At 39.7% G+C, this 26,459-nt stretch overlaps 1 protein-coding gene across 2 annotated transcripts in view; it reads left to right on the top strand.

Annotated features, from left to right (window-relative positions):
• The window catches only part of APBB1IP (amyloid beta precursor protein binding family B member 1 interacting protein), a 56,365-nt gene extending 30,741 nt beyond the window's left edge, over positions 1 to 25,624 (top strand). The window contains exons 6-12 of one of the 2 annotated variants that reach the window (XM_030445207.1): positions 417 to 491; positions 1,792 to 1,935; positions 5,408 to 5,518; positions 16,601 to 16,699; positions 17,675 to 17,792; positions 21,614 to 21,705; positions 24,040 to 25,624. In XM_030445207.1, the coding sequence (XP_030301067.1) occupies positions 417 to 491; positions 1,792 to 1,935; positions 5,408 to 5,518; positions 16,601 to 16,699; positions 17,675 to 17,792; positions 21,614 to 21,705; positions 24,040 to 24,561 (1,161 nt within the window). In that variant the 3' untranslated portion in view covers positions 24,562 to 25,624. The remainder of the gene's footprint in view (positions 1 to 416; positions 492 to 1,791; positions 1,936 to 5,407; positions 5,519 to 16,600; positions 16,700 to 17,674; positions 17,793 to 21,613; positions 21,706 to 24,039) is intronic. The other variant, XM_030445206.1, reaches the window with a different exon arrangement.
• Positions 25,625 to 26,459: the final 835 nt, after the last annotated feature.

The following is a 26,459-nucleotide window of genomic DNA, read 5'->3' as shown; positions in this document are numbered from 1 at the left end:
TTCTAGACTTTTGATACTGAATTATATTAACTGTATATCAGCACGCAATAAAAATTTATGTTCTCTGCAGCATGTAATAATACAGGAAATGGTGAAAATTGGAATGATAAAATCAAACCCATTGATCCAGAAAAACAGCGAAAAACATAAACCAGTGTTTGTAAACTTTGGGAGGTTGTACATACACAGGCAAAATCAATTTTGTATTCCTTTTGAGATATATGAAAAAACTCATGATCAGGCAGGTGTGATTAATGTTTTCTGTAAGAAGAGTCCATAAGCATCTGCCTCTTGCATCAGCTGGCTTGGGTAGTCAATATTGAAAGACTGAGTAACTGTTGGTGGGCACGTAGGGATCTGGAGACCTATATTGCTGTCTTTATAATGAACATCAATTTCTTTTGCGTCTTCATCAGAATTTTTACCTGGCAAGCAAAGGGAAGAATGAAAGCAAAGAAATGAATGAGAAAAACAAAGAGGCTTTACTGGAGGTAAGCCAACTTTCTAGGATGAAGATGCAAATGTCACCAGAACTCTGCCACCACCTGCATCTGTTCTACAACAGCATTTAGTTCTTTGTGGGAAAATGTGTAACAGGAAGTTCTGTGATTGTTGGTGTCTTTGTTTCTAAGGCTTAATAGTTGGATTTTCCTCTGCTTCTGCTGCTCTTCATTAAAAATGTAGATTATATCCCTTACCAGATTAATTAAAGGATAGAGTATTATTTTGTTGTAATAGACCCCAATGCCATGAAATGTTTTGACTTTGTGCTTCTATGAAGAGTAATGCCATGATAACAATAGAAACAGTGTTAAACTAATAAGAATAAAATAAACAGCTGTGCCGCACCCTTAGGCCAACCCTATATTGTTGGTAAGGTTGAGCAGTAGTAAAGAGTTATCTTTTGGATTAGAAGATGTACTTCTCTCTTCTTCAAGTTATTGGTACTACAACAGAAAAAGAAACAGCGTTTTTTGGCAAGTCAGCTGTTTAGCCTCTTGCCTTTCCTGCTGAAGCTTTACTTCAGTTGTATGTTTGAGAGAGGAAACTTCAGCACTGTATGAAAGAAAATACTATCACAGTTCTGCTGCCAAGAATTTTGGCTTTGACAAAAATCGACAAAGGAAATGCTCTTCTCAGATGACAGTATTCCCATTTCAAAATGAGTGCATCTCATGAAGGCTCCAGGTGTCAACCAGCAAAATTCCAGGTGAATTCTAAATGAAAAAGGTAGCTATTAAGTGTTGGAATGAAAAATTACTCCACAGCAGCTCCTTCAAGCAATTAAGTATATTTATTTGAACAGTGTTTTAAATGCCAGAATGTATTTCAAAGTGAAAGTAGAGATTGAGACAGACTTTTTCCTTTAGCTGTTATTAGGTCTCTAAGCTATTTCTGAAGAGTTTATCAAAAGAAGTATTTCTCTCCAAAACATACAGATACAGCAACTTAAAAAAAATCAACAGCAGCAGCACCAACCATTCTGTTTTATTGCCTTCACTAAACATGTCTGTGTAGAGTTAAAACTTTTTGTAGATTTTTGTTTGATCTTTTGGAGGAGGTTTTGTGAGTCTTCCAGTTTGAGCACCCACATTGCATGGCCAAGTTACCACATTAGCTTGGCAAGTTTCCTTTCCCTGTCTAAGGTGTTCATCTTCCTGGTATCTGCATTCCCCATGTTTGCTGCCACAGGAAATAACTTTATTTTTCAAGGGAGTCTTTTTCTGCTGTTTATTAATACAGTTGTGCTCAAATCAATTCATTTTGTGTATTATTATTCTTGTTGCACAGGAAAGCTTCTGTGGGACATCTGTCATTGTGCCAGAGCTTGAAGGGGCTCTTTATTTAAAAGAAGATGGAAAAAAGTCCTGGAAGAGACGTTATTTTCTTCTCCGAGCTTCTGGAATTTATTATGTTCCCAAGGGAAAAACCAAGGTCAGGAAGCCAAATAATCCTTTTTGCAATAAAACAATTCATAGAGGTGAAAGTGAAGAACTCCCAAGGTGACATTTTTAAGGGTACTATCTAGTGCATCTGGGAGGGTTGGTGGCTTTTTGGTTCAACTCTGACTACACCACTTGTACAAATATTAGAAAATAGTCACTGAATCCTGTCACGTTTATGTCCTTGTGATTTCTGTGATAGATAAAAGCATTCATGAAAATAGCACTTCTCTAGAAGTCAGTAGGGGAAAAAAAACAGGGCAGAGCCCTTCAGCTGGTGTGATTCTGCCAAAATGCTTCACTGTTATATGGGCTCCCTGTGGAAGAATATTTTTAAGTTCTCAAGTAAACTACTTATCACAAAAAGGTGGAATTTTACTTTGTTTGATGGTGGCTTTCTGCAGTGGTAACCAGCATGAAGAAATGCTATAAATTTTTTTCCTGCAGTGATCCTTACCTAAATAATATGCTGTACTGTTTAAGGCTTTTTAAGACTGCCCTTTGTGTAGAAAGAAATGAGACAGAAGCATCTGCCTGACCAAAACAAGTGCACTGATGTTTACTATTGCAAAGTATTTGAAGAGTTTGAATTGCCAGGACTGGAATAAAAAAGAGGTCCTGAACATGTCTCGCATTAGGGCAGCTGGCTTCTCATTTTCACAGTGATGGGGTAGAATGGTGGGTTCTGGAGGTGGTGGGGTTTGCTTTTTGTATTGTGAAAACCCCTTCTGTTACGTCCAGCTCTGATAATGCTTCATATCTGAAAATTCTGGTGGTGCTATTGGAGATACTCTGTTATGATTTGTACTGTGAAATTTAACTGTCCTGCCATTCCCTTACTAAATTACATAGGAACAAACCCAAAGCCAGTAGCTTGTAAGGGATTGCTGTGCTGCTATTCCAGTGACCTGTGTTTATAACCAAATCTCAGTGAAACATAGACCTACCTGCTTTCACAGGAATTTATTTTGACTTCACCTGACCCTGATAGAATGGCTTTCAGCCCTTAAATTGTATTGTACACACAGAACATCCTATCAATTAGGAGCTAGAATGCTATTTGGAAGGCATTTAAGGTGGAATGAGTATAAGAACAGTCAAATGAAAAGTCCATCTGGGACATTTCCTTGTAGCCTGCCTCCCATGATGGCCAGTATCACAGTACCAAAGCAGGGCAATCATGTACTGGCACTTACCTAGTACTTTTTTTATCATCCAGTGTTACCCATTTCAGTGTCTTTCCATCATAATGCAAATGGGGAATGTGCTTTCTTTTTTTTAAGGTGATAGTCTGCAACCATAGGCTCAGAATGGAGTCATACACTTACCATGTAACAGCTGTTTTAATTTAACACTTTATTGCCTGGTAATCATTACAGCCTGTGTAACACCTGCCTATAACTGAGCCTTTTTAAGGAACTGTGTGGGTGCTTCAAACTCACTATATTACCAATTCAGCTGTTTACAGGGACTGAGGACCTTGCAGCTAGTTCTTTAGGTAATAGTCACAGCTCTTTAAAATGGTACTGCAGTCAGCTGTTTGCTTCTGCTTCTCTGACAGCTTTCAGCAAAAGGACACACATGTCCATGCCTTAGCCATTCCAGAGAAAGTCAAGTCTGAGCTCAAATCTGTGTTTAATGGTCGTTTACGTTATTTCATGGAGCCTGTACTGGAACATCTGAGGCTCAGGTACACATGTATTAAGTGCTGACAGTAATCTCTGGTTGGTGAGCAGGGTGCAGTGAGGGTGCTAAACATCTTAAACCACTGCAGAAAAATTCAGCAGAGCTCTTCAGTCAAAACCCTTAAATTATGAGAGTTCATTCCATGTCAGGATGGTATGAAGAGTGCCCATGCACCTTGCTGCATTCCTTCACTTGAGGATAGAGTGATTTTTCATTGAGATACAGAAATAAGCATTTGGCAGATGATACCTTCAGCTGCTGCAGCTGTTTTGCAATTCATTGTGTAATCATGTTTCACTTCTTATAAAAAAGCAAAGAAGTCTGACATACCTTTGGCACTTGATGTTGGCTGTAAAATACATTTGCAAACATGAAAATATAGGGACACATGCAGATTACACACTTGCCTTTGGTGTTTTTTGGTTTGTTTTTGTTTTTTGTTTGGGTATTTTTAGCAAGCCAGGCACCATTCAGCACTGCTGTCATAATTTCTTCAGTATTACTCTACTTACATCCCATTCAAAAGCATGCTTTTAATGGACAAATTAACAAAACAACAGGATCAGAATTGCAGATACAATTTAAAAATTAATTTCTGTTAATTATACTGCTTTGTCATGTTAACATTGCAGAAGTACTAGCAATAAGTGCTTTTGTCCCTTGCATAAAAATTTGTTCCTTACTTCAAAGAAAATAACAACTGCATTCATATTGGTCCTAATTGTCATTACCTGGTTCATAACAGAAAGGAATGAGTCATTATATGGCACAGATTTGAGCACATTTAGGAAATTACAGTGTTGGAAAATCCTTCATCCATGCAGTCAATGACAAAATCCCCAATATCAGCTTCAGGAGAGCAAAGGGAGAGAGAGAAGCACAGTCTGCACACTGTATGTAGTGTTTTCTCACCCCAAAAATCTTACTTGAAAGCTCATTTTGTCAATAAACCAAATTCAAGGGCATATTGCCAGGAAAATATCAAAAATAACAACAGAATTCAAGAACCATTAGATGCAAGAGTGCAACCCATTCTTAGCGTTAGAGAGGGTTTGTGGTTTGATTTTTCTTTCTCAGTTTCTCAATTTCTCAGTTTAGGTAAGACTGACAACGTGACACAGCCATTTCCACCTACAGGATTGCAAAAGTTATGCTTTAAATGCAAGTACTGCAATGAGAAGTGTTCCAGCAACAGAAACCTTGTTACTTTAGCAACATATTGTGGCCAAGCAAATATAGTGATATACAGAAAAGGAATGATGCCAGGAAGTTGGAGAAAATTCAAAGCAAAACTAATGACACTTGTTTATTTCCTAATGAGACTTTGTCTGTTACATACACACACACATACACACAAAAAACCCCTCAAGCAAGCTCACAAAGCAATTTAGAACCCCCAGCCTTCTTTTTCCCCTCCAAATTGTAAGGGTGTGGTTGCAAAGCCTGTATCTGTTTTACCACAGTTATTTCTTCTTTTAGTGTTTAATTTGGTCTTATTAGCCATAAACCATAATCTCCATACAAAGCAATAAAGCACATCAAAACCAGAACAATAGTAAAATGTTGCACTGAGTTATATTTTATTCCTAATATCTATGGGCCCTCTTCCATTTGCTGGCTTAAGAATGGAAACTTTTAAAATTAATCTTCAGTCAACGTAAGTACAGTTAAAAAATAAAAAGCATTGGCCTTCACGCACCTGAAAAAAGTCCTATTAATGAGTTCCACATCAAAATTCAATTTTTTCTAACAATTATGTGCTTGTTTTTCATTTGTAGACATCACGGGATCTGGCATGCTTCATTCAGTTTGAGAACATTAATGTTTATTATGGCTACCAACACAAAGTGAAATACAAGGCACCTACAGATCACTGCTTCGTCTTAAAGGTAATCTATATGAAAAATCAGTTCTGCAAGTGTCAGATATACAAATGTTTTATATGTAAACATATTTAGTTTTGAAGTTCCAATATCCATATGTCATCTTCTTCATTGCTGATAAGCATTACACCTTTAGAACCTTAACTGGTAGTTCTGTGATACATGTCTACACTGCATCTCTAAATTTGTCCTCAAAACAAGGCTGAATATTCTTCCATTGGCTGACTGTTCAAGTGGCTGGACACATGTGGACACATGACACACAAGGCAGATGTATGATGAGAAGACTGGCAGCAGCTAATGTTGACTTTGTGAGCACTAGGGACTGTATACTACAAGGTATGACTACTTTTTATTTGCATTGTAGTCATACCTGCTGAAGTGAGATGCAAAATCTTGCACAAATAGACATCTCAGATGGGATGTTTTATTGCACAACTGTTTGTGGCAGAAGAGCAAAAGGCATAGTTCACCCACTCAGGAAAATCAGTGCTTGCTGTTGAAGTAAGTATCTCATTCCTGCCTCTCCAGGTAATAGGACTACAAATTGGCTGGGAGTTCTGCATTCCTCTCGGGAAAGGAAAAGAAGCCCATGCTTTTCAAATAGTTCAGATAACAAAAATGAAGCTTTGAGGATGCAATAATTAGGCCTTGCTTCTTATCTGTCATTAATACAGATTTTAGAACACAGTGGGATTACTGTGCATAAGACAGAAGGTAATCTTATTGCTGTTTTTCTATTTAAAGGCCTACAGTGCAAACAAGATATTAGAAAAAGCAGTATCTTGCCATTCCAGAAAAAAAATACAGTAAACATTCACTTAAAATACCACATTTCTGTCTCTAGCTGCACACTTAGAGCATGTTTTTATTTAGTTTGAAAATATCTGCTAGCCTAATTTACACATGGCCAAGCAGAAGTGGTTTATAGACCCAGACTTATTTTCTGAAGCAGATGTATCTAATTAACACAGATGAGCAGTTTTAATACTATAGTTCCCTGCAAAATGCTTTGCAGAAAAAAACTATCTATTCTTGTAAAACACAGGTGAGTCTTCTGAAGTTAACAGGTAAGCATTATGTCTGAAAAAATACAACTTCTAATAAAAAAAAAGGAAAAGGGGACTTGATTTTAAAAATTAGTGGAAATCTATTTTCTGAACAGATACTGGTCTAAGAAGTATCTGATTAATTCAATGTCTGTTATTCACATTGTGTTCATATGAAAATAGAACCATGATTTTGAAGCTTATGCAGCAATGTGTTTAACTGTTAATAATTATTAGGAAAATTTTCTGAACTTACTGCATCTTTTGTGAAAAGAGTTATGCTATAAATAAGAACTTACACCCCCCAAAAAAGTCACAACTCAACTTTACACAACCCTTGCTTTGCTGGATGTGTGATGTTAGCACAGTACCCCCAACATGAAGGGAAATGTGAAGAACAAGACCAAAAGCTCACAAGGGAGAGCTTTATGCATAATAGGCTTATAAATTTATGAAACCTACTTTTCAGAACTATTTGCTCTGATGCTTCTAAAATGTGTTTGTGATACACTAGAATAAACATGATATTGATTAGATTGTTATATCCAATGCTACTTAGTGGTGAATGGAATATGTTACAGTGATTGTTCTTCCTTTGAATTGCCTCACATCAGCATTTGGTAGATTCCTGACTGGTTCAGCTTCAGATTTGGCTTCTTTTGACATCTGTCTCTTGCATGGGCTGGAGTAAGCACTGACATCTTCAAATCTTCTGTTGTTTCAAAAGTAGAAAGAAGCCTTTCACTTAGGGTGGCTTTCTGAGAGTGATGCAATGGAGACATCCATATTTGTTACAATTTCTCTACATTAATTGGAATTCTGTATCTACCTTTTTGAAGGCATGATGAGTTCTGTCCTATCCTTCTCTTACTTTTGGAGGTTGGAGCTGAGGATGTAGTGTGTCTTAAGATCTGATGGCTGATGGAAAGATCAGAGGCAAGGGACAAGCTTGTACTTTACAGGACAGGAGAAATACAAGGACTTAGAAGCTTCAGCAATATCTTCTGTGATCAAAATTTCACTCTGCTGAAATCAGAACCAGACATAATTTCCCACATTTGGGCATTTGAGTTGAAAAAACACTGTATTTACTTCTGACTGGTAAGCTAACTGACATCCTTCCTCCAAGAACAGGGGAAATGGCCTTGGTTCATTCAAATGGCTGCAAATGCCTAGTGAGGTGGTCTGATTTGGGGTTCAGTATGGCCTCATGCTTGAAGGAAGCATCTCATCCTTTCCTCCAGTCCCCCTTTGAATGATGAGCCTTCTAAACAAATAGTCTAAACCGTATAACATTTGTACATGCCTTCAAAGGTCCTGTCTCATATTAGCTAAGAGAAAATATAAAACATTTCTTTTTGCTTTCCCCCATCCTTTGTCATCTTTATTGGGTGTCTTTATGAAGGGAAGAGCCCTCAGGAGATACAAGAATGAGCAGAACATTCCTGCCATTTTTGCATCTCTGTGCCAGGCTTCACCAAGAATGTATGGGCAAGAGGAACCCTGTAACTAATGTTAATGACAACCCTAGTGACTTGGTTCTAGCTAGAACAATGAGGTTTCTCAGGTTGTTTGACACTGCCGTGAACTCTAGGGGCTTCTGCCTCAAAGTCTTCATGACATTCCTTTGAATGTTGCTTCACCTTGATCTCTCTGAATGGAACGTGACATTTTTTCTTCATTTTCTTCTCTTAGGTTCCAGTCAAGTTAAGGGCTCATAGAGACAGTGAGCCATGAGGTAACATGGGTCCAATCACCTGGAGCCAGGAGCTCCCTCTGTCCTGTTTCTTTTTTAATCCAGCCATTTAATTTGAACAGCAGTCATCACACCTGGGTTACTTAGCTGATGTTGGCCATTGTACCAGTGTTGGCATAGCAACAAGATCGTGCACATCATGGGCAGGTTGTTTTGATACTAAGCCAGAAGCTGGGGTAGGTTTTGCAGCAGTAGGTTTTGTGTTGGAGCTCTGCACTTAGACTAGCTATTTTAAACTACCTCAAATATAAATGTTCTTGTCTGCAAATCCATCCTGTAGGATGTTCCTCTTACAGCTAGAGAAGCAAGATGTGTTATGAGTGCTCCTTTCCTATAATTTCTTCCTGTTACATCAGCATCCCAGCGTACATACCACAGGTCAGAAAAAAATGGGGAATATTTTGCTTACTTTTTAACTGTTACAACACTGAGGAGATAATGGGAATATGGGTGGTGTGCCAGAAACAATTCAAAAGCACATCACAGTGTCCACCAGCAAAAGAGAAAACACTTTGCTGAGCTTATTTAGGAGTTTCCTTTCATGATGATTCAGGACACAACTGCAGTAACTGAATGCAGGACTTGCTTCCTCATATCAGCCCCTCTCAAGCAGCAGAAAGCCCATCTGGGACCAATCAAAAAGAGCACAGCTGGCTGCTTGGTGTCAGGTCACTTTTATTTGTCCCTGCTCAGCAAACAAGAACTGATGTGGCTGGTCCTGAAGATGTAAGTGCAGCCTGACACAGAGGCTCTGATGGAGTTGGCTTTCAGGAGTCTTTTCGCTTTGGGCAACTGTAAAGCTTGGAGAACTGTTTTATTTCCCAGTAGCTACTTTTCCTGTGCTGAGCTATAACCTTTTTAAACTGAATCACTCTATACCACTGCTAAACAAGCCTTCCTCCCTCAAAAGAAGTCCCATGTTTAACAAAAAACAAGACAAAGAACCTTCAATATATTAAAAACAAAACCTCTGAATAAAATTAATACCTTTGGATTATCTGCACCTATAAACATGCAGATCTTTCCTATTTGCTACTCAGCCTAAAGGTAATGCTTACAAAAATTTCAAGATCCCACCCTTCACTTTGACATCACATGAAGTGAGTCTTTTCTTAATAGATACCTCCATATGCAAAAAAGAGGAAAGGAAATGGCAGCCAAGTGTGAAAGAAGGCCCTGACTCAAACCTGCATCTGTCAAGGTCAGATCTATCCCTCTGTTGCAGGCAGAGGAGGCAGGAGAGGAGAGCAGCACGGTTCTCCTCGCCACCCTGTGGAGAGTGCCTGCTGCTCCCAGGAGAGAAATGGCCAGGGAACAAAAATCTCTCTCTTTCATGGACAAAGTAATTTCGAACACAGTACCCAGCAAGTGCACAAGTTGGAATGGCTTGGTTCCACGCAGTGACCTTTGCATTTACAAATGTGAATTGTCATGCCTAGATTCTCTGTAGATCATCTCTTTCGCTGTCTGCTATGCTACATGGGAAATGCTGTAGAAATGGGTGAGACTTTTTGTGATTTATTTCATATTCCAAAGCTGAAAGCTCTCAAAGCCAAGAGATTCCACCATGAAGGAAGGGATCTGTTCATCGTGCTGGTGACAGCATCCATTGCACTGAGCAGAAGCTGTGAATGTAATGTTTATGCTGTGCATTAGGAGTGTCTGTCTATGTGTGTGGGTGGGTGGGTGCGTGCTCATGCTAGTCCAGAAGCTGGTTTTGTCACACCATGGTGAAAAATCTTTCAAAGCCAACAAATAGCAAGGTAATCTATATGCAAATTTGCTGGTTTAGGCAGCCTGATGTGCCTGTGACAAAGAGTGGATTTAATTATAGTTTATTGGTGCTGGTTGTGCTTGAGTAATCTGGAGGTAATGGTGCATAATGCTGAATTAATCTAGGATGAAAAAAAATTGGTTTCCTGGGGATAAACTGAGACAAAGGCAAATCATCCTCTGTTTCCACAACAGGGTTCATTTTTCTGTCTAGTCTAAACAGCTATCTTTTCCTGGCATCATTTGGAAACTATGATTTTTTTAAAACAAATTTCTTATGATCCAAATAATTTTGCAATTAAATTTTCAAGAAGAATAGCTTCTATTTGCAAAAGTGGTATCATTCTAGCAGATAGTTTGGTATTTAGTCACTCAACTCCCTCCTCACACCCAGTATGCTCTGTTGCAGACTGAGTCAGGTACATAATGCTTTCAACACAATGACAGTTCAGTTAGAAGGTGAGAATTAGCAGTGTTTGAGATAGAAAATGTTGGAAGAAGAACCAATGGGTTGTGCTGGAAACAAGGGTAGAAAACAGGAGATTTTCTGTTTCTTTAAGTGAAATATATGAAAATTGTAGTGTTAGCATGAGTGTCTCAGATAAATATTTCAGAGAAAAATTAATTGCTAAATAAACTGAAAAAGCAAAAGCAGAAATACTCTATTACAGAACACTTTCAGATATATTGCACTACAGTCACTGTATGTGGAGACGTTTTCAAGATTAATACATAAACAGTGGGCAGAATAAGGACAGAGAATGGATAGAGAAACAATGTAATAGCTTTGGAAACTTGTTTCCTGCATAAAGCAGTCCTCTTTGCTTACAATAGATATTAAATATATATTTTATTGAAAAAAAAATTTGTCTCTGTCACTAAAGAAATGTAGGTCAAAAAAATAATTTCCTCATATTAGGACAGCTGTATAGTTCACACACATCTTGAAAAGATGAGTTAAGCCTGGTCATCTTAATGCAAATAGTGCATAGGATTGGAATTTGACAACACTTTATAGCAGATGGCAAATTCGAACCGCTTCAGTGTGATTTTGAAAGGTGCTGAGTGTTAATTCTTTTTGCAGTCATGGGAGCCAGAAGAGTCTCAGCTTTTCTGAGAAGTTAGCTCAACATAGCAGAAGTTCATTGGTAGAAGATAAGATATCCAAAAACATTGACCATCTTGTGAAAATCTGGCCTGAAGCCAAAGCTTTTGATTCAAAGTTAGTCACTCTTTATACTTCTGGCTATTGTTTCTGCCTCAGAGACTGAGCAATGATCCATGTATTTTGGGGCAAGGAATCCAATGAGATGCCTGAATAACTTCAGTTTACTTTTCATCTTCAGTGTTGGAAGAAGGCAAAGCAAAAGAACATTTATTGGGATAATCTCTAATTTCATGCACATATGGCCTTTAGCCTCTTTTTTTGGCACAAACCACAGAAACCACATCGTTCAGTTCCCATTTCCTAAGGTTTTCAATGTGGTCTTTTTTCCCTTAGACAAAGAGCTTGTTTATATCTGAAAATGTAATCTGCACACAAATATTTTTTAAACCTCTCCAGAAAAATAAGGTCTCTGTATTCAGGTGCTTCTACTTGCAGAGGAGACAGTGGGTCAGAACACTAGATTCTGTTCCAAACCTTTTCAGTGCTTTAGTGGGTGGAACACAGCACATCTTTTTGCAGCCTGAAGTTTGAGGTGCTCAGGCCTTAATAAGTGACTGGACAAGTGTCCAACACGTCCAAAAATCAGGCCCAATGATGTGACTAATTCATCATTATTAAGAATTTTGACATCAATAGAGAAAAAAATCCACCACAGCCAACTTCCATTGCATTTTAATACACCATATTATTTCGAAGCACTGTTCCATTTTTAATGTGAGAAGAATTCCGGAGTCCCTTTCTACTTTTCGTTCAAACTGTGACTTTAGAGGTGGCTGGTTTTTAAAGTTGTCGTTGGTAGTTCATTTTGGTGCTGCATGTTTCAGAGGCAAAGGTGATAAACCTTTCCAGAGGAGATGTTTTCGTGTTGTGGTCAGATTACAATAATGGCCTTTTCAGGACACAGTATATGTACCATGTAACAAAGTAACTCATCTATCTCTATGTGTGAGATGTGCAAGTTGTGGCATACTGAAGTTAGTTTTTACTTTACCTAAAAATACAGTATAGTATTTCTCAGATGACCCTCATGATTAATATTGTTATGACCTCTGTTAGTCTCACAGAGGGGTTATTACAGGGACTATGAATCTAGTTTAGCAAAACCAGACCTGCATAGTGACTGCAGCTCCCTAAGTCTGTGTGCTGTACTAAACAGCTCTCCTGGGACACAGGGGCTGTGAAAGGAGGAAATGGGTTCACATGGATCTTCACACCAAGTCCAGGGACTTTGAGCTATGCAGATTCTTCTCTGAACTGGTTATCCAGAGTTATCTTTTTTAGATATTGTCTAATAGTTTTTTCATGTGACCTGTAGTACCCAGTGAAGGTTTGGGCTTGTAAAGGTCCATGTCAACAGGAGGGACTTCTGCTAACTGTACTGCCAGAATACTTTTGGTATGCTACAGTTCTTGCCAAGTAAGCAAGCTGCTGGGGTGTGGTATGACAGTTCCTAGCTGAAATGTCAGACCTTCCTATCCAAAATAGCATGCTTCGTGCATCTGAAAACCACAGGAAGGCAATTGCCTCCATCTGAGACTCTTTGTAATAATCTCTTACAGGCTTAAACCTACGGGATTAAGCTTGGTGCTTCTGGTGTTTGGTCCAGTGATCTGGCCTTGCACACAGCAGCAGTAGGCAACCTCTGCACCATCAGCATGCAACAGTCCTCCTTAGACCTGATCCAAAGCCCAGGAAAGGTAATGGGGATGTTTCCAGTCAACCTCAGCGGGCTGTGTCCAGACAAATTCATGTTTTATGTGTCATTAGTAAAGTTACACAGAAAAAGAGAGCCAGTGCTGTAGCTACTTCTTGGAAAGTGAAAGACAATACAGTTCTTAGCTGCCAGCATGGCTTTGGGGTGTTCAGCCTTCCTTATGATACCTGTGTTCAGCAGCTTGCTAGCTTGGTCCCTAATTGACAGAATATACTTGTGACTTTGCATTTAATCATGGTTGCTGATTGGAGTAATTTAATCAAGGAACTGATCGGGGTAATTTGGAAAAGGCCCCACTGGTGAATGTCAGTAGTTAAGATGGATTGCCCCATGGAGACAATAGCTAGTGAAACATATGGCAGAGGGCAGGCAGTAAATAGCTCCCATGCTTTCTGGCATGGGACATCCTAACTTTGTTCACTGACAGTTCCCTCCCAACTTTTCAAGGATGGTGAGAACCTCTCCCAGTCTCAAAATATTCATAGAAAAGTAAGCAGAAAGGTGAGGAAGCTTGATGATGATCCTACATTAGTCAGATTCCTGAGAGAAGGGCAGACTAAAGAATTATGGGAGGCCATTATGAGGCTGAAGTTCAGGACAACAAAATCCTGAATAACATACAGTGTAGATGTAGATACAGTAATATGCATAAGCAAAAAAGTGATCAGAACTTTGCTTGTGAAACACTAACTTTCAGCTGGCCTGTACCATTCAGGAACAAGATGCTGCTGACTTGAGTGCTTTCTTTCAGTGCTCAGTGGTGGTCAGTCATGTAAATTTAGCATATAGGTGATAAACTAGCAAACATTGCCATATTGTGGCAGAAGTCCATTTCTCCTCACTTGTGCAGTTCTGCTCCTCCCATCTCAGAGGATGTAACTTGGAAAAGAATCAAGGAGGAGCAACAAGGATAAGCAACGGTGATAAGGAATGACTTTGACTTGAGGAATTACTGCAGAGATGAAAAGCCTCTAGGCTGAAAAAGAGCCATCTTGCCAGGAATATGGTGCTGATCTCTAGGCTCAGGATTGTCATGGAGAGGTGTGGGTAGGGGTCAGCAATTTAGTGTCTCTTCCAAAATAAGAACATTTCACAAGGGTAGTTGGTAGCCACCAGGTTCAGAGCAAAAGGAGGGGATTCTTCAAAGAATCTGTAGCAGATTTGGGAAAAATTTTGCTGGAAGATGTTGTAGATGCAAGAACTCTGGGCTTAAGAAAAAAGCTGAAATATCCAGAGGAGAAATCCACTGAAGAACTTAATTACAGAGAAACACCATCCAGCTCAGAAAATCCCCTGACCTCAAAATAGTTGCAGACAGGGAGACTGCAGAGCAGGAAGTATCACACATGCTTGTCTTGTTCTTTCTCTTCCCTCAGTGTCCGTTTTGGCCACTGGTGAAGTTCAGATGCTGAGTTCAAGGACCTGTGATCTGACATAGCATGTGTGTTCTTGTGAAACTGGTATTTCTGTAGGGTGCCCCAGAAGAGAGGTTTGCAGCAGCAGCTCCTCTGAGCTCCCCAGCAGCAAATTCCCATGGCAGGGCTGTGTCTATGTACAGCACCATTACCTGTGCTTGCTCTATACCATGGCCTTCTCTGCCTTATTTATGCAGTATGCATTTTCTTCCAGATGTCAGTGTGAATTATCTTTTAAATTATAGAAATGGGTTGGGTTTTTTTGTTTGTTTGTTTGATTGATTGGGAGGTATTGTATATAAAAACTGTTAGAACTGTTGGTAGGTAAGGTGTGTGAGAATGAGGGGAGTTACGTAGACCCACTGGAGCTGGTTGTCATGAAAAAGGAGGAAAACAAAAATCCTCGGTTTTTTCATTTTTGAAAGCTTTGGGCGCCATCTGGTGGGCTAAGCAGGACCTTACACACGGGAGGAAAAATTGCTATTTGCTTATTAAAAAGGTGCTTGAAGAACCTATTTACTCAAGGTTGCAGTGCCTTTGTTTGCACGTCCTGGTTCTTTTGACTCCGCTGGTGGTAACGTAACCCAGGTCTATGGGATGTCCTCTGACACACACAGAATTGCCTGCTTACAGTTCCCTTTTAAAGATACCATTCAGAATGAACTCTTAATGGTTTTCACTGCACTTGGTAACATGGAGAAATGGTGGAAGGAAATGAGGTTTGTCAGGTATTACATCCTGGCCATGTACTGCAGTAGCAAAGCCCACTCTGAGCAGCATTCAGACTCCCTGAGGCTGCTGGAGACAGGGACAGGGAGACTCTGGAGAAGGCTGTCTGTCCAGGGGCCCTGATTACTGCCTCTGTTTGGTTCGTGGCACAGGTGTATAGCAGCAAGATACAGCCCTGTGCATTAAGCTGTGTGGAGGGATGGCATTTGAGCATGCCAGCTGGGTGATGCACAGGTCTGTGTGATGCAAGGCATGGTGCCTGCTCTGCAGTTAAGGCACCTGGTGACAGGGAGCTGGCATCTCTGAACTTGCAATGGTGACATGTCCCAAGCAGCTGAGCTCAAACACACAGAGATCTGTAATGTAATTACTCACAGCACTGTCTTGGGACACATATGTCACTGTGAGGCCCATCAAGAGTAATATTCCTTTGATTTTTTCCTCCTCACAGTTATGTCCCTGGTGTGTTTGCTCTTGCTCTGTAATTGTGTGTTCACAGATTTCACTAACTGTATAAAATTGTAAACAGAAATTAACATATAAATGAGGGATAATTAAGCCCTTTCCTTTGGTTTCCTTATTTTCCTTGCATGTCAAGAGATGGCAGTATATTATTCCATCCAAGGTACTAAAGGCTTAGACCCTTCTATGCTATAGCAATTGACCAAATGCCTGCAGAGTATTAGAGAGGATGGTCAGTCTCAGGCAAGTAGGCAGACTGTCATTTTAGTTTTCTTTGGGCTGCAATGGTATATCAACACATACCACTACTACATTGAGGAATAAGAGGAAGAGATCTTAGATTGTGTCCAGAAGAAGAAAAAATTTAAATATATTTGTACAAACAAACCAAATATATTACTTCCGATGGCATTACATTTTGAATGTTCCTCTATCTAAAACATATGGCAGCATTACAAAACTGTTGGCAAACAAGAGTAAAGAATAATATGAAATATAAAGGAAGAAAGCTAGAACTAAGCCCAAAGAAAGGCAGTCAGTTAGAAGGAAAAATCGTTTCAAGTGGAGGTTTATGCTTAAACAAATCTAACATACTCTTTGAAAACTTAATATGTTCAGCATTCAGTCTGGATGCCTTACAGATGACAAACCACAATGAGAAACAGACTTCCTTGCAGTGTTTATACACTGAGTGTTAGACCTCAAATCATGGCATATGTAGACTTCATTGAACTCTAGATCACTATTAGATTTCTGTATCCTTTGAATTCATAATACAATTCATTAAAGTTATTTCAAGAAATGCTGCCAGTGGCAGCTCATGTACAGTTCATAATCACCATCTTTTTACTATTTTCTTATATTCTATTTCTGCTGCTTCTTTTTTTTTTCCAAATCATCTTCAAGTTAACATGATACCTCTAGGCAGTGTTCTCACTGATGTCACAGTGCAGTGCCTTCAAACATTTGTACAGTGACTTGATTTCTGTGTTTGTATTACTTTATGCATCTATATCTTTCAGCATCCCCAGATTCAAAAGGAGTCACAATATATCAAGTACTTATGCTGTGATAATCAAGCAACCCTGCATCAGTGGGTAACTGGAATAAGAATTGCCAAGGTGAGGTTAAAAGTAAATTTAGTTAAATGCACTTTTTATTTAAAATCCTGTCTTCTTCAGGTTACTGACTGCCTTCATCTCAACTGGAAATATTGTGTGAAGAATGGACATTCATGCTAATTCTACCATAGAAAGGAGGAGCAGAGGGGCATGACCAAGACAGATTTTCTGAATGTTCCCATACACCAGTTGTCAGTGTGTTTTTCTCATTACATGAGGGTGAATTCCATAGCTATCAAACTCTCGTACAAATAAAATTACTCCACAGTTGCCTGGCACAATAATATTATGCTGTGACAAAAGATGGGCAAGCTCTGGTCAGTCCAGCTGTGACATTTTCCAGACAGTTCTGCCCAAATTGCCTGCTGCACCCTCTTCAAAAAGATCTGTATTCAGAGACCATTTTAGTTGGCACAATATATTTCAGGAGATGGATTTATATGTAGTCTAGTATACTATGTATACTATAGTATACTATGTCTATGCATGGCTATACAGACACACGAGGGTTAAGTATATATTAGACTCTGCCAGTGCTGTTTCAGGATGCTACCCAACAAAGTCATAGGGTGAATCAATTTTGTGTCCTTCAATGACAAGAGTTGTTTGCAGCCCAGGATTCAGTGTCCCAAGTCTCCAGTCTTGGAAAGCATTGGAAAAAGATATTTATTGAGAATAGTTGTTTTTAAAGCCATGTTTCAAGGTGTTTATAGATAGTGAAATTAACATAAAATGTGAGAATGATATCAATAGGACTGTGTTTGGTGACAGGGATTCATGTTTTACTGTGCTATTACAGAGGTGTTTTCTACCTGGCCCTATACAGAAGTAGGCACAGCACTTGTGGAAAGCTACTTTTAAATAAAGCTGGGAGGGAAGGAATGGGATCAGAAAAGTTTTATGAGAGCAACATGAATGCTTGGTTTATATCAAGCTTAATACTATGCTTTTTGTATTGTTCCTGTTGTTTTGCAGTATGGCAAAACACTGTATGATAATTACAAATGTGCAGTGAAGAATGCTGGCTTGTCTTCTCGGTGGACAAATCAAGAGACAGTGGAACCAGCTGCACTTGCAGGATCCTTATCAGCAGGTACTGACACTGTTACAGCAACTGAAATAACATTTATTGTCCTCCTCTGAAATTATCAGTGTTGCACTTTGTCTTCACTCACAATACTGTCACATGGATTCAGCAAGACAGCATCTTGTTCTAGGCAGCCCAGTGTAGCTCTGTTCTGTAACTAAGCCAGCAGCAGAGCTCTAACTTTAAAGTTAAAACTTGAGTACTACAAAGACAGCCCACAAAAGGTCAGTTTAAACCTGCATAATCTAATAAGGTATTTTAATGTTGGCATCTGAATACAAATCCTTTATCCTCCTTCTACATTTTGCGGACCGATGGTCCATGTCTCAAAGTTTTCTGTTTGCCCATCTCTCCACTGTCTGTACTGGAGCTTTTCTTCCAATGAATAAAAGGGATGAGTGGAATATTCTAAGAATAATTTAATACAGAAATTATTATAAGGTCAGACACCCCCTTTCCTACCCTTCACTCATTTGCATGGTAACAAGGTGGGTGTTAGGAGAAGGATGCAGAGGAAGAAAGGCTTAGGTTATTCTCTTACCATTACTTTTCTAGTAGTTTCATCGTATGGCTGTTACCTTTTTTATCATTGTGCAGATATAACAGTGCATAATACTGGCTGTAAGCTGCATGAATGTTTTTAGTTTACATTCTCAAGATATACTTTATTTATTAGGAAGGATATGCTGGCCAAGTACTAACTGTCCTAACACAGGCAAAGTCAGCAGTTAATGTTCTGAATTCACATGCAGACAATTCAGACTCCTCCAAAATTTTTTTCAAGGTTTTAGTTTGCTTTTTCTCAGTACACTTGAGAAGTGGGTGGTCTTTCTACTGTTCCTTGGAGTGACATAATGGTAATAAATGCACATTTGAAGTGTGAAGCCCCAGTAACAAACTGTTTTGAGATTGGAGGGGAAGGGGAAGTTTATGCATGGGGGTAGTTTGGCAGGGGTGGATGGGACAGTCATTGAGCAATTTGTGTTCTGGAGTTGATGGCAATAGACATGGATGGCCAGTGGGGCTGGATGCTGGTGCTTCAGTCCATACTGGATACAGGCAGGATCAAGGCCTTATAATGTATATTATACATCTGTGTAACTTCAGTTTCTGACTAGGATCCAGGAACATTGCATATGATCTTAAAATATACTGTTAATCTTAACTAATGGATCCCATTAAATGGCATAGTAGCCTGGAAACATTTTTGTCATGTATGTTGTCTCTATGCAAATGTCTCTAAAGGATTATTAGTGTTCTAATTGAGGCACATTGCTGTGTTCCTTGCTGTCTTACAGCTGTCATTACTGCCCTATATAAAACCTGAGACCCAGCTATAATATTATGACCTGAACTTGCCTGACTACGAGCAGTTGTTGGCTCAGGTTTTGGAAGTAGAACAAAGCATGTTTTCATCTGTTCTGTTTTCAAATGGCTGTATAGTCATTTATATGGTCTAATTTCAGTGTAGGCTAAAATCTGAGATACATATATAATTTCAATCCTGTGTGAGTTTAGCAGGAGGCTGTTCCATGTTAACTTCAGTGTCAGGCAGAAGGAATGCTCTGGAAGAAAGGGGGTACTTCTGTTCTCACATCTCATGTGTAGCCTGTATTCCCTGATCATGCTGCTGAATTCAGCATTTGTGTGTTTTCACATACCCAAGACTGCTTAGTCTGCAGTTCTGAAGTGTCCCAAAGTGGCACAATTGTTTACCTCTCTGCCTCACTATGTGTATCTTTGGACACTAAAACCCCAGTATGTTATGTGCCACCACAATATCATAATGTTTGAAAGATGAGGGAATTTGCTTTATTCAGATGTTCCATATCACTACCAAGCTCAATATTTTGCATTGTATATTTTGGGTGTCTATATTTTTCATCATATTTGGACTACTTTTTTGTTTGTTTAATAAAATATTAATTCAACATACAATTTTTGAGAAATTGACTTGCAGAAAGTTCTATAACATTTAAATGAAAAATAAATCATGACAATGTAAGGCATGAACTCGCTTATCTCACTTAATGGATTAACTTGGTGTCCTTTAGCTGGCTGACTTTGTGCACAGCATATGTGCAGGTATGTGCCAGGATGTTGCTTCCAAGTCTGGCATAGTTCATGAAAAATCCAGGAACAGAAGAAGAAACAAAATACCGCTCTGCTGATCATGTCCCAGCTTTCTGCTTTATCATATTTGCCAAGTAGAACACTATACCTTACACCATATAGAGTGGATCTCTCTCTGCTCTCTTTCATTCAGTTAAATCTCAGCATAACTGAGGGCAGCAATGTCTGAGCAGTGTGAAGCCCAGGCTCCAGCTCTCTTATGGCAAAGTGAGGAGACAGTAACTTGCTCCACCTGAGGACATGGTCCCAGAACTGATCTCTCTCTGCTGAGCACTTAGAACCATGTGGTTGATTTTATCTCTTTATTGAGCTTATATGTTAGTGCTTTAACAAACACAGATTAGTTTGAATTATCAAAATGGCACTTTGGGTTAAATATGCTGAACAACATGCAGGCACAGACATAAAAGACAGGAGTTTCAGGCCATCTTCTGTCATCCCTTGACAGTAAATCCAGCATACTGCAGAGTTTGTTTTCTCTGACAATCATGTGATTTGAGGAATGGTAATAAAAATAATTTGTTATATTTCTTATCATATTTGTAGAGCCTATTTGCTGCTCAGAAAAGTACATGTTAAGATTAAAACCATCATTGTGCTTTAACTTCCATTGTAGACAGCTATGAGTTCACTAGCATCCAAGTACATGAGTGGAACTTCACTGGATCTCAGAACTGTAAATCAGAATAGAGCTAAGGCAGTCAGTAAGGTTTACAAACCTATGTATCTAGGCACCAAACAAATACTATTTACTACTTTGACATGTACAGCTTCCAAAAATCATAGACTAGACTAGAGAGTTTGTTTAATCCTTATCAGACTATACAGGTGCTGGGGATTTTTTCATAATTAAATCCACAAATTCATCCTGTGGTCTCTCTAGCTTGCTCTATTTGACAGTACTGGGTTATTTATGCATATCCCTTTCAAACAGAGTAATGGTGGGCAGACATTTGGAAGAGTTTTAACTTAGCCAGCTGGCAGATTTTCACTAATCTGAGAATAGACTGAGGTTCACAGTTTTCCAAGATTCTAAATAGGGCAGAATTTTCAAAGCTCTTAGTTCATTTACTGGAGAAAATGGATCAGCTTCTCTGTATGTTTTCAAACCTTCATCTCTCTTGACTGTTATTGATATGAAACTAGGATGCTTTTAGTGTTTATGGTGCTTTTTTTTTACTTTAGCCTCTGTTAAAATAAAAGAAAAAAAGCATGCAATAAAAACTGAGAATGTAGTAATGCTACAGCACAATGCAAACTTCATAATGCTGTTACCAAAGCCAGCTCCCCATCTCTATTCCTGTATCAGCCCTATCAGTCACTTTCTGCAGACATCATTTACAATAGGCAGAAGGAAAAGCTCTTCCTTTGTCAATAGCTTTACACACTCTGGTAATTTCTGCCATATGTCTTCATAATTCTGTCACTTGCACTCCCTATAGTCATGTCAGCTACAGCTGTGGGTCCATGTGGACAGTTGTTAGCTTTAATCTAAGGTATCTTGTTTATTTTCCTTCAGTAATGAGCTGAATATGAAAAGTCACAAAGTAAGCCTGCAGCAGAAAACAGACCCCTCGGTGGAAGTTGGAAAGATGTTTTTATAGCTTTTGTCTTAGTTTACTTAACTTACTCCCTGATCTGGATAATATTACAAAAATGTAACACTCTTCCCTTTGTGTCCTCCCTTGTCACAGGTGCTGTTCAGTCAAATGGACAGGTTCCTCAAATTATTTGTCATTCCAGTGCAGAATTTTCAGAAACTCAGAAGAAAGTGGATACATCAGAGGTACAGTTCAGCAGCTTATAGCAGTGCACTAGTTAAATGTCACCTACGAACCAGATCTCCAGATCTGGGTTTTTTTTTTTTCACCCACTGTCTCCCCCCTCAAAGTCCCAGCATATTCTTGTTACAAGCATTTGGCTCATGGGCAGAGTGGCTGGTTCCTTGCTGCACCTTCTCCTGATTTACACACTGCAGTGTGCCCCTTGCATAGAAGCAAGGAGCTGCTGATGGGCAGTGAGGGTACAGTCCATCTGCCACAGCCATCCCAGGTGTCTTCATATAGCAGAAGTAGGAATGTGCCTATTGGGACAGTCTCAAAAACTCTGCTTCCAGAACTTTGGTGCCATTTTCTCTCAGCCAGAAAACAGGTCCTGCCTTAGGTAACACAAAGGATGCAGTACTATTTTCAGCAGCAAACACTGTGCAGCTGAAGATGAGTGTGTAAGAAAGGAGGAAGTGTGAAGAAATAAGGGAAAAAAATTACAGGTTTTCCTTACCTCTAAATGCATTCTTTGATTAAGCTCCAGATTTTGTTTACTTGAACTGTTTACTCTGGATGTAAAAATACCAATAGGACACTTCAGAAATATCCTAGAGAAAAAGAAACCTTGCATTTGGAGTTCATTATCTACTCCATCATGCAAAAAGTGCATAGGACAAGTGAAATGAAATTCCTAGGATTTTTCTGTCGTCTGCCATTACATGTCCTGTGCTTCTTTCTCTCTTTGAGTTCCTCCTTTCAAAAGATTTATTTCTCTGTTCTGAGCCTCACTTCCTCTGGAATAGATGATGTTCTCAGAACCCAGTCAGAGGTTCTCTCCTTCTGTGTCTCATTTACTTCCATCTTTTAGGCAAGGAGGGTGAGGAAGAGAAGACAAACATGTTATAATTAGCTGATGCCAGAATTAGTACTGATGACTGCAGGGCTGCAGAGCATTGTTCTCTAGCAGAAGCAAATGTTGCCTTCTTCATCTTGCAGGTTCTTAGAAGCCTGGGGCCAAAGAATCAAGCTGAAGTCTTTCAGGGTGCATAGTGCTGCAGCTAGAGCACTGCACTGGCTGGATCTAAACTGATAAATTAGTGTAGCTAGAACTGAATGTATTACAAAGGTTTGTTTTCAGGACAGCAGACTTCTCCACAGGTTGACAAGAACAGATAGCAGCATGTTTGCGTAGTAACTGTCAACAGCTACCAGCTGCTACATTAAAAGAAAAGCACAAATTATATCATGATACCACCAAACAGGTTTGTTTATCTTCAATATCAGCTAGCAAACTGAATTTAAAAGAAAAGCCATCTAAAATTTTGTCAAAGCAAGCATCTCCGTAATCTACTGCTATCCTGTTTGTTGTTTTTTGTTTTTTTTTTTTACTTGTATGATGGATGCTTTTATTCATTTCTCCTTCAAAGAAGTTGCCAGAGGGTTTGAACATCTTGTGAACTTACAAACATGTCTAGAACTTAGTGGCTTCAGGGACTTTTTTGTAACACTATTGCTTCAAAAGTGGAAGAGGAATGTGGATGGGTCTTGCCCAGAAGGCAGAAGACACCCTTCCCCGGGCTGATCAGAGCCCTTGCCCATGCTGTGCAGCACACAGAATATTGACAGAATGGTGACAATTGTGTCCCAAGTGCCTCTCCACAGTGCCTTGCAGCACTCTCCCTCCAGCACAGGGGACCAAGTGTAGCACCTATGGGTGCTTGTGTGTCACACCATGCTGCAAGTGCTGAGGACATTGAACCCAAACAAGTAAATTTTAAATTCCCAAATATCTCCACCTTCTTCCCAGTTCGCTGATGTTGTGTCTGGTGAGTTTGGTGACTTCATTAGAAAATAGGTGACTTTATTATTTTAGTTTTATCCAGAGATCCAGCAGTCATAGCTAGAACAGAAGATGGAGATAAAATGGGGAAGAAAGGCAAAACTACACATGCTCTGTATGTTCACAAGTCTTGATCAGTATTTTTTGATGTAAAAACACAGCACAGATATATTTTTTTTTAAGTCTTCATGGTCTCAGGGAATGAACAGCAGGCTGGAATGTCAAGAAAGTATCTTTATAAGTTTTACTGACTAGCTCCAATTCTTTGAAATTTTAAAAGCACTCATTTTCTGAGGACAGCACTCAAAGAAGCACTATGAATACTGCCAACAGTGGAGGGCTCCACTGTCAAAGCTCTGTGGGCAGCTCCAGAAAGAAAAAAACAGTTTGCATTCTTCAGGCACAATGTAGTCTATCCTATTCCTCTGTCTGGCTACTGCAGTATTCTCATGTATTTTCACATCCTTTCACTGACTGACTGACTATGTCTTGTCATTTCTTCTGCTTATTAAAGGCTAAGTCAAATAATGTCAGTACACCTGGTCTGGCACAGCCAGTGATGAGGCCACAGAAATACCAGACTAAGAAGAACTCACTGCTGCCCCCTCCTCCACCTGCAAGGCGGTCATCTGCTATTTCTGTTTCACCAATTCTGCCCCCCAAAGTCAAACGAGACAGTGCCATCTTCCTATCGGATCCAGAGAGCTTTCCAGCACCGCCACCTACAATGAAGATGGATTTTCCACCCCCTCCACCACCATCAGATTTATGTGAACCTCCTCCAGATTTTGTGCCTCCACCACCATCACCAGCCCCCAGCAGTGGTAATGGAGACCTTCCATTACCTCCTCCTCCTCCTCCTCCCCCTGTCTTCAGTAAGCCACCACCTCCATCAAAGAAACCTGTGCTGCTTCATTCAAAAAGGCCTGAAAACACAGAACAGCCTGGAGAGCCAGCTGGGGCTGGAGGCAAGCAAGCAGATTTCATGTCTGACCTCATGAGAGCTCTTGAGAAGAAAAGGGGCAGCAGCTCCTGACCTTGGGGAGCAGGTGGACTTCAAGCTACAGCTGGTTTTGTGAGATATCATGGAAGGTTGTGCTAGATCAGGCTCCTTCTGGAGGAATTCTCCTTCAGAGTTCCTTCTGGAGGGTCTCAAAAGTAAGGTGGGGTACCCTCTGTCACTATAACCTGCTCCTTTCCCTCCCACCTTGCCCCCTCACTATTAACTCCCATTCCAGCATCAGGCTGAGGTTAGAATTTGCTGCCTAGCTCCACTCTGTCAGGATAGACAAGGATGGTGAAGCAGCACATGCAGAGCCAGTCCACAACTGATATGCATCTTCTGTGGCTGCCTCTCTAGTTAAATCAGAGTGAAAATAAAAATACAGCAGTGTTCTCATGTCAATTTTGAGAAGTGGGAAGATCCCTTTCATCAAATTTCCCTTAAAGTTTCTTTATCAGAAACCCCCCTATTGTGGGGTTTTCTTCAATAGAAAGACACATTTTTTTCCCCAAAAATAGCCTAATCTTGAAAGTAAAAGCTCAGTTAGATAATTCTGAGATGTAAGGCAGGATTAGGACCATTTCCAGACAGCATCATCACAAAAGTTATACACAACTACTTCCACAGGCAACTGCAGTCACACCTGTCAGCACTCACCATTGCTGCCCTAAACTCTCATTTATTTGGCTAATCTTAGATGAAGAAAAATTTTTATTTCAAAATCCCTTGGGATTTTTTTTCCAGTTGGCTAACAGTTGTCTTCAAACTGTACCTAGAAATAGACTGTGTTCTGAAAAACTTTGTTATTATCTTGTACCTGATATGAATGTCTCCTCCTACATTTTTTTTTCATTTGTTCTCCCACTTTAATTCTCCATTGTTCATTTAGGCAGCATTCATTATTAGCTCTCAAATAAAATTACCTTCTATCTGTCCAAAGTGTCATCGTTAATGAACAGGCATTTTACTGGCAATTGGTACCATTTCAAATATTTTTAAAGAGTTTTTGCTTATACCTTCTAGTCTTTATTTTTATTTCTTTCAGTCTTTGCCTCTTCTTTTGCACATGATCTTCTAAGATATAAGTAATACATTTCTGTATATGGCTTTTTTGTTTTTTGTTTTGTTTTGTATTGCAAAATGTGAGGTAGAAATAAATAAATACATACATACATAAAAGCAGTGAAAGAGCAGGGGCTGAGAACTTTGCTGTTTGTCAAAATGGAGTCCAAGGTGCCGAAGTGGTGGTGGGAGGCAAGGGAATGACAAGCTGATGGCAGTGCCACAGCCTGGGAAGGTTTAAGGTCATCTCTAGTCTTACTTTTGGTTTAAGGTTGGTTTGTCAATACCCGTGGACTTTGCATAACAGCACAGCAGAAATATGAATGCTATAACCTTATCTTCATGAAGTGCATTCCTGTTGAAATTACCAGATATTGTCAGCAGCATAAGCACTGGAAGGGTAAGTAAAGCTCACACCAAGGATATGAGGATGGGGGAATGTCTTACAACTGCTGTTAACCATTTCTTTGCTCTGCAGCCTACAGTGTAGGATCTACCACTGCTAGCAAGGTGCTACAGCTTGTACACCTGTGTGTCTACTGATAAATAAGAGGAGAAGGTTGCAGGCTTGGATGCTGACCTCCAGCTCACCCCTCCTGGCAACGTGGGACAAAGCACAGTCCCAGGGGCAGTTCAAGAAACCTCCCAGGCCAGGCACCATTGCCCACAGACAGCAGGGACAAGTCTAAAGCAGGTTTCACTCCTGATACAGAGATCTCCCACCGTGTGAATATGGCCAGGTAGGGTACCAGTTCATGGACCAAGGGACTAGTTCTGACCCTTTACTTGTCAACACAGAGTTCACACAGTGCTTACTGGTCTGTTAGCTCCCCTGCTTTCCCTGAAATGAGGAAAAAGCTCTCACCAAG

The sequence above is a fragment of the Calypte anna genome, chromosome 2 (genome assembly GCF_003957555.1).
Source record: "Calypte anna isolate BGI_N300 chromosome 2, bCalAnn1_v1.p, whole genome shotgun sequence".
Taxonomy (NCBI): domain Eukaryota; kingdom Metazoa; phylum Chordata; class Aves; order Apodiformes; family Trochilidae; genus Calypte; species Calypte anna.
The sequence above is the reverse complement of the archived record's forward strand: the minus strand, read 5'-3'. Positions and strand labels throughout refer to the sequence as shown.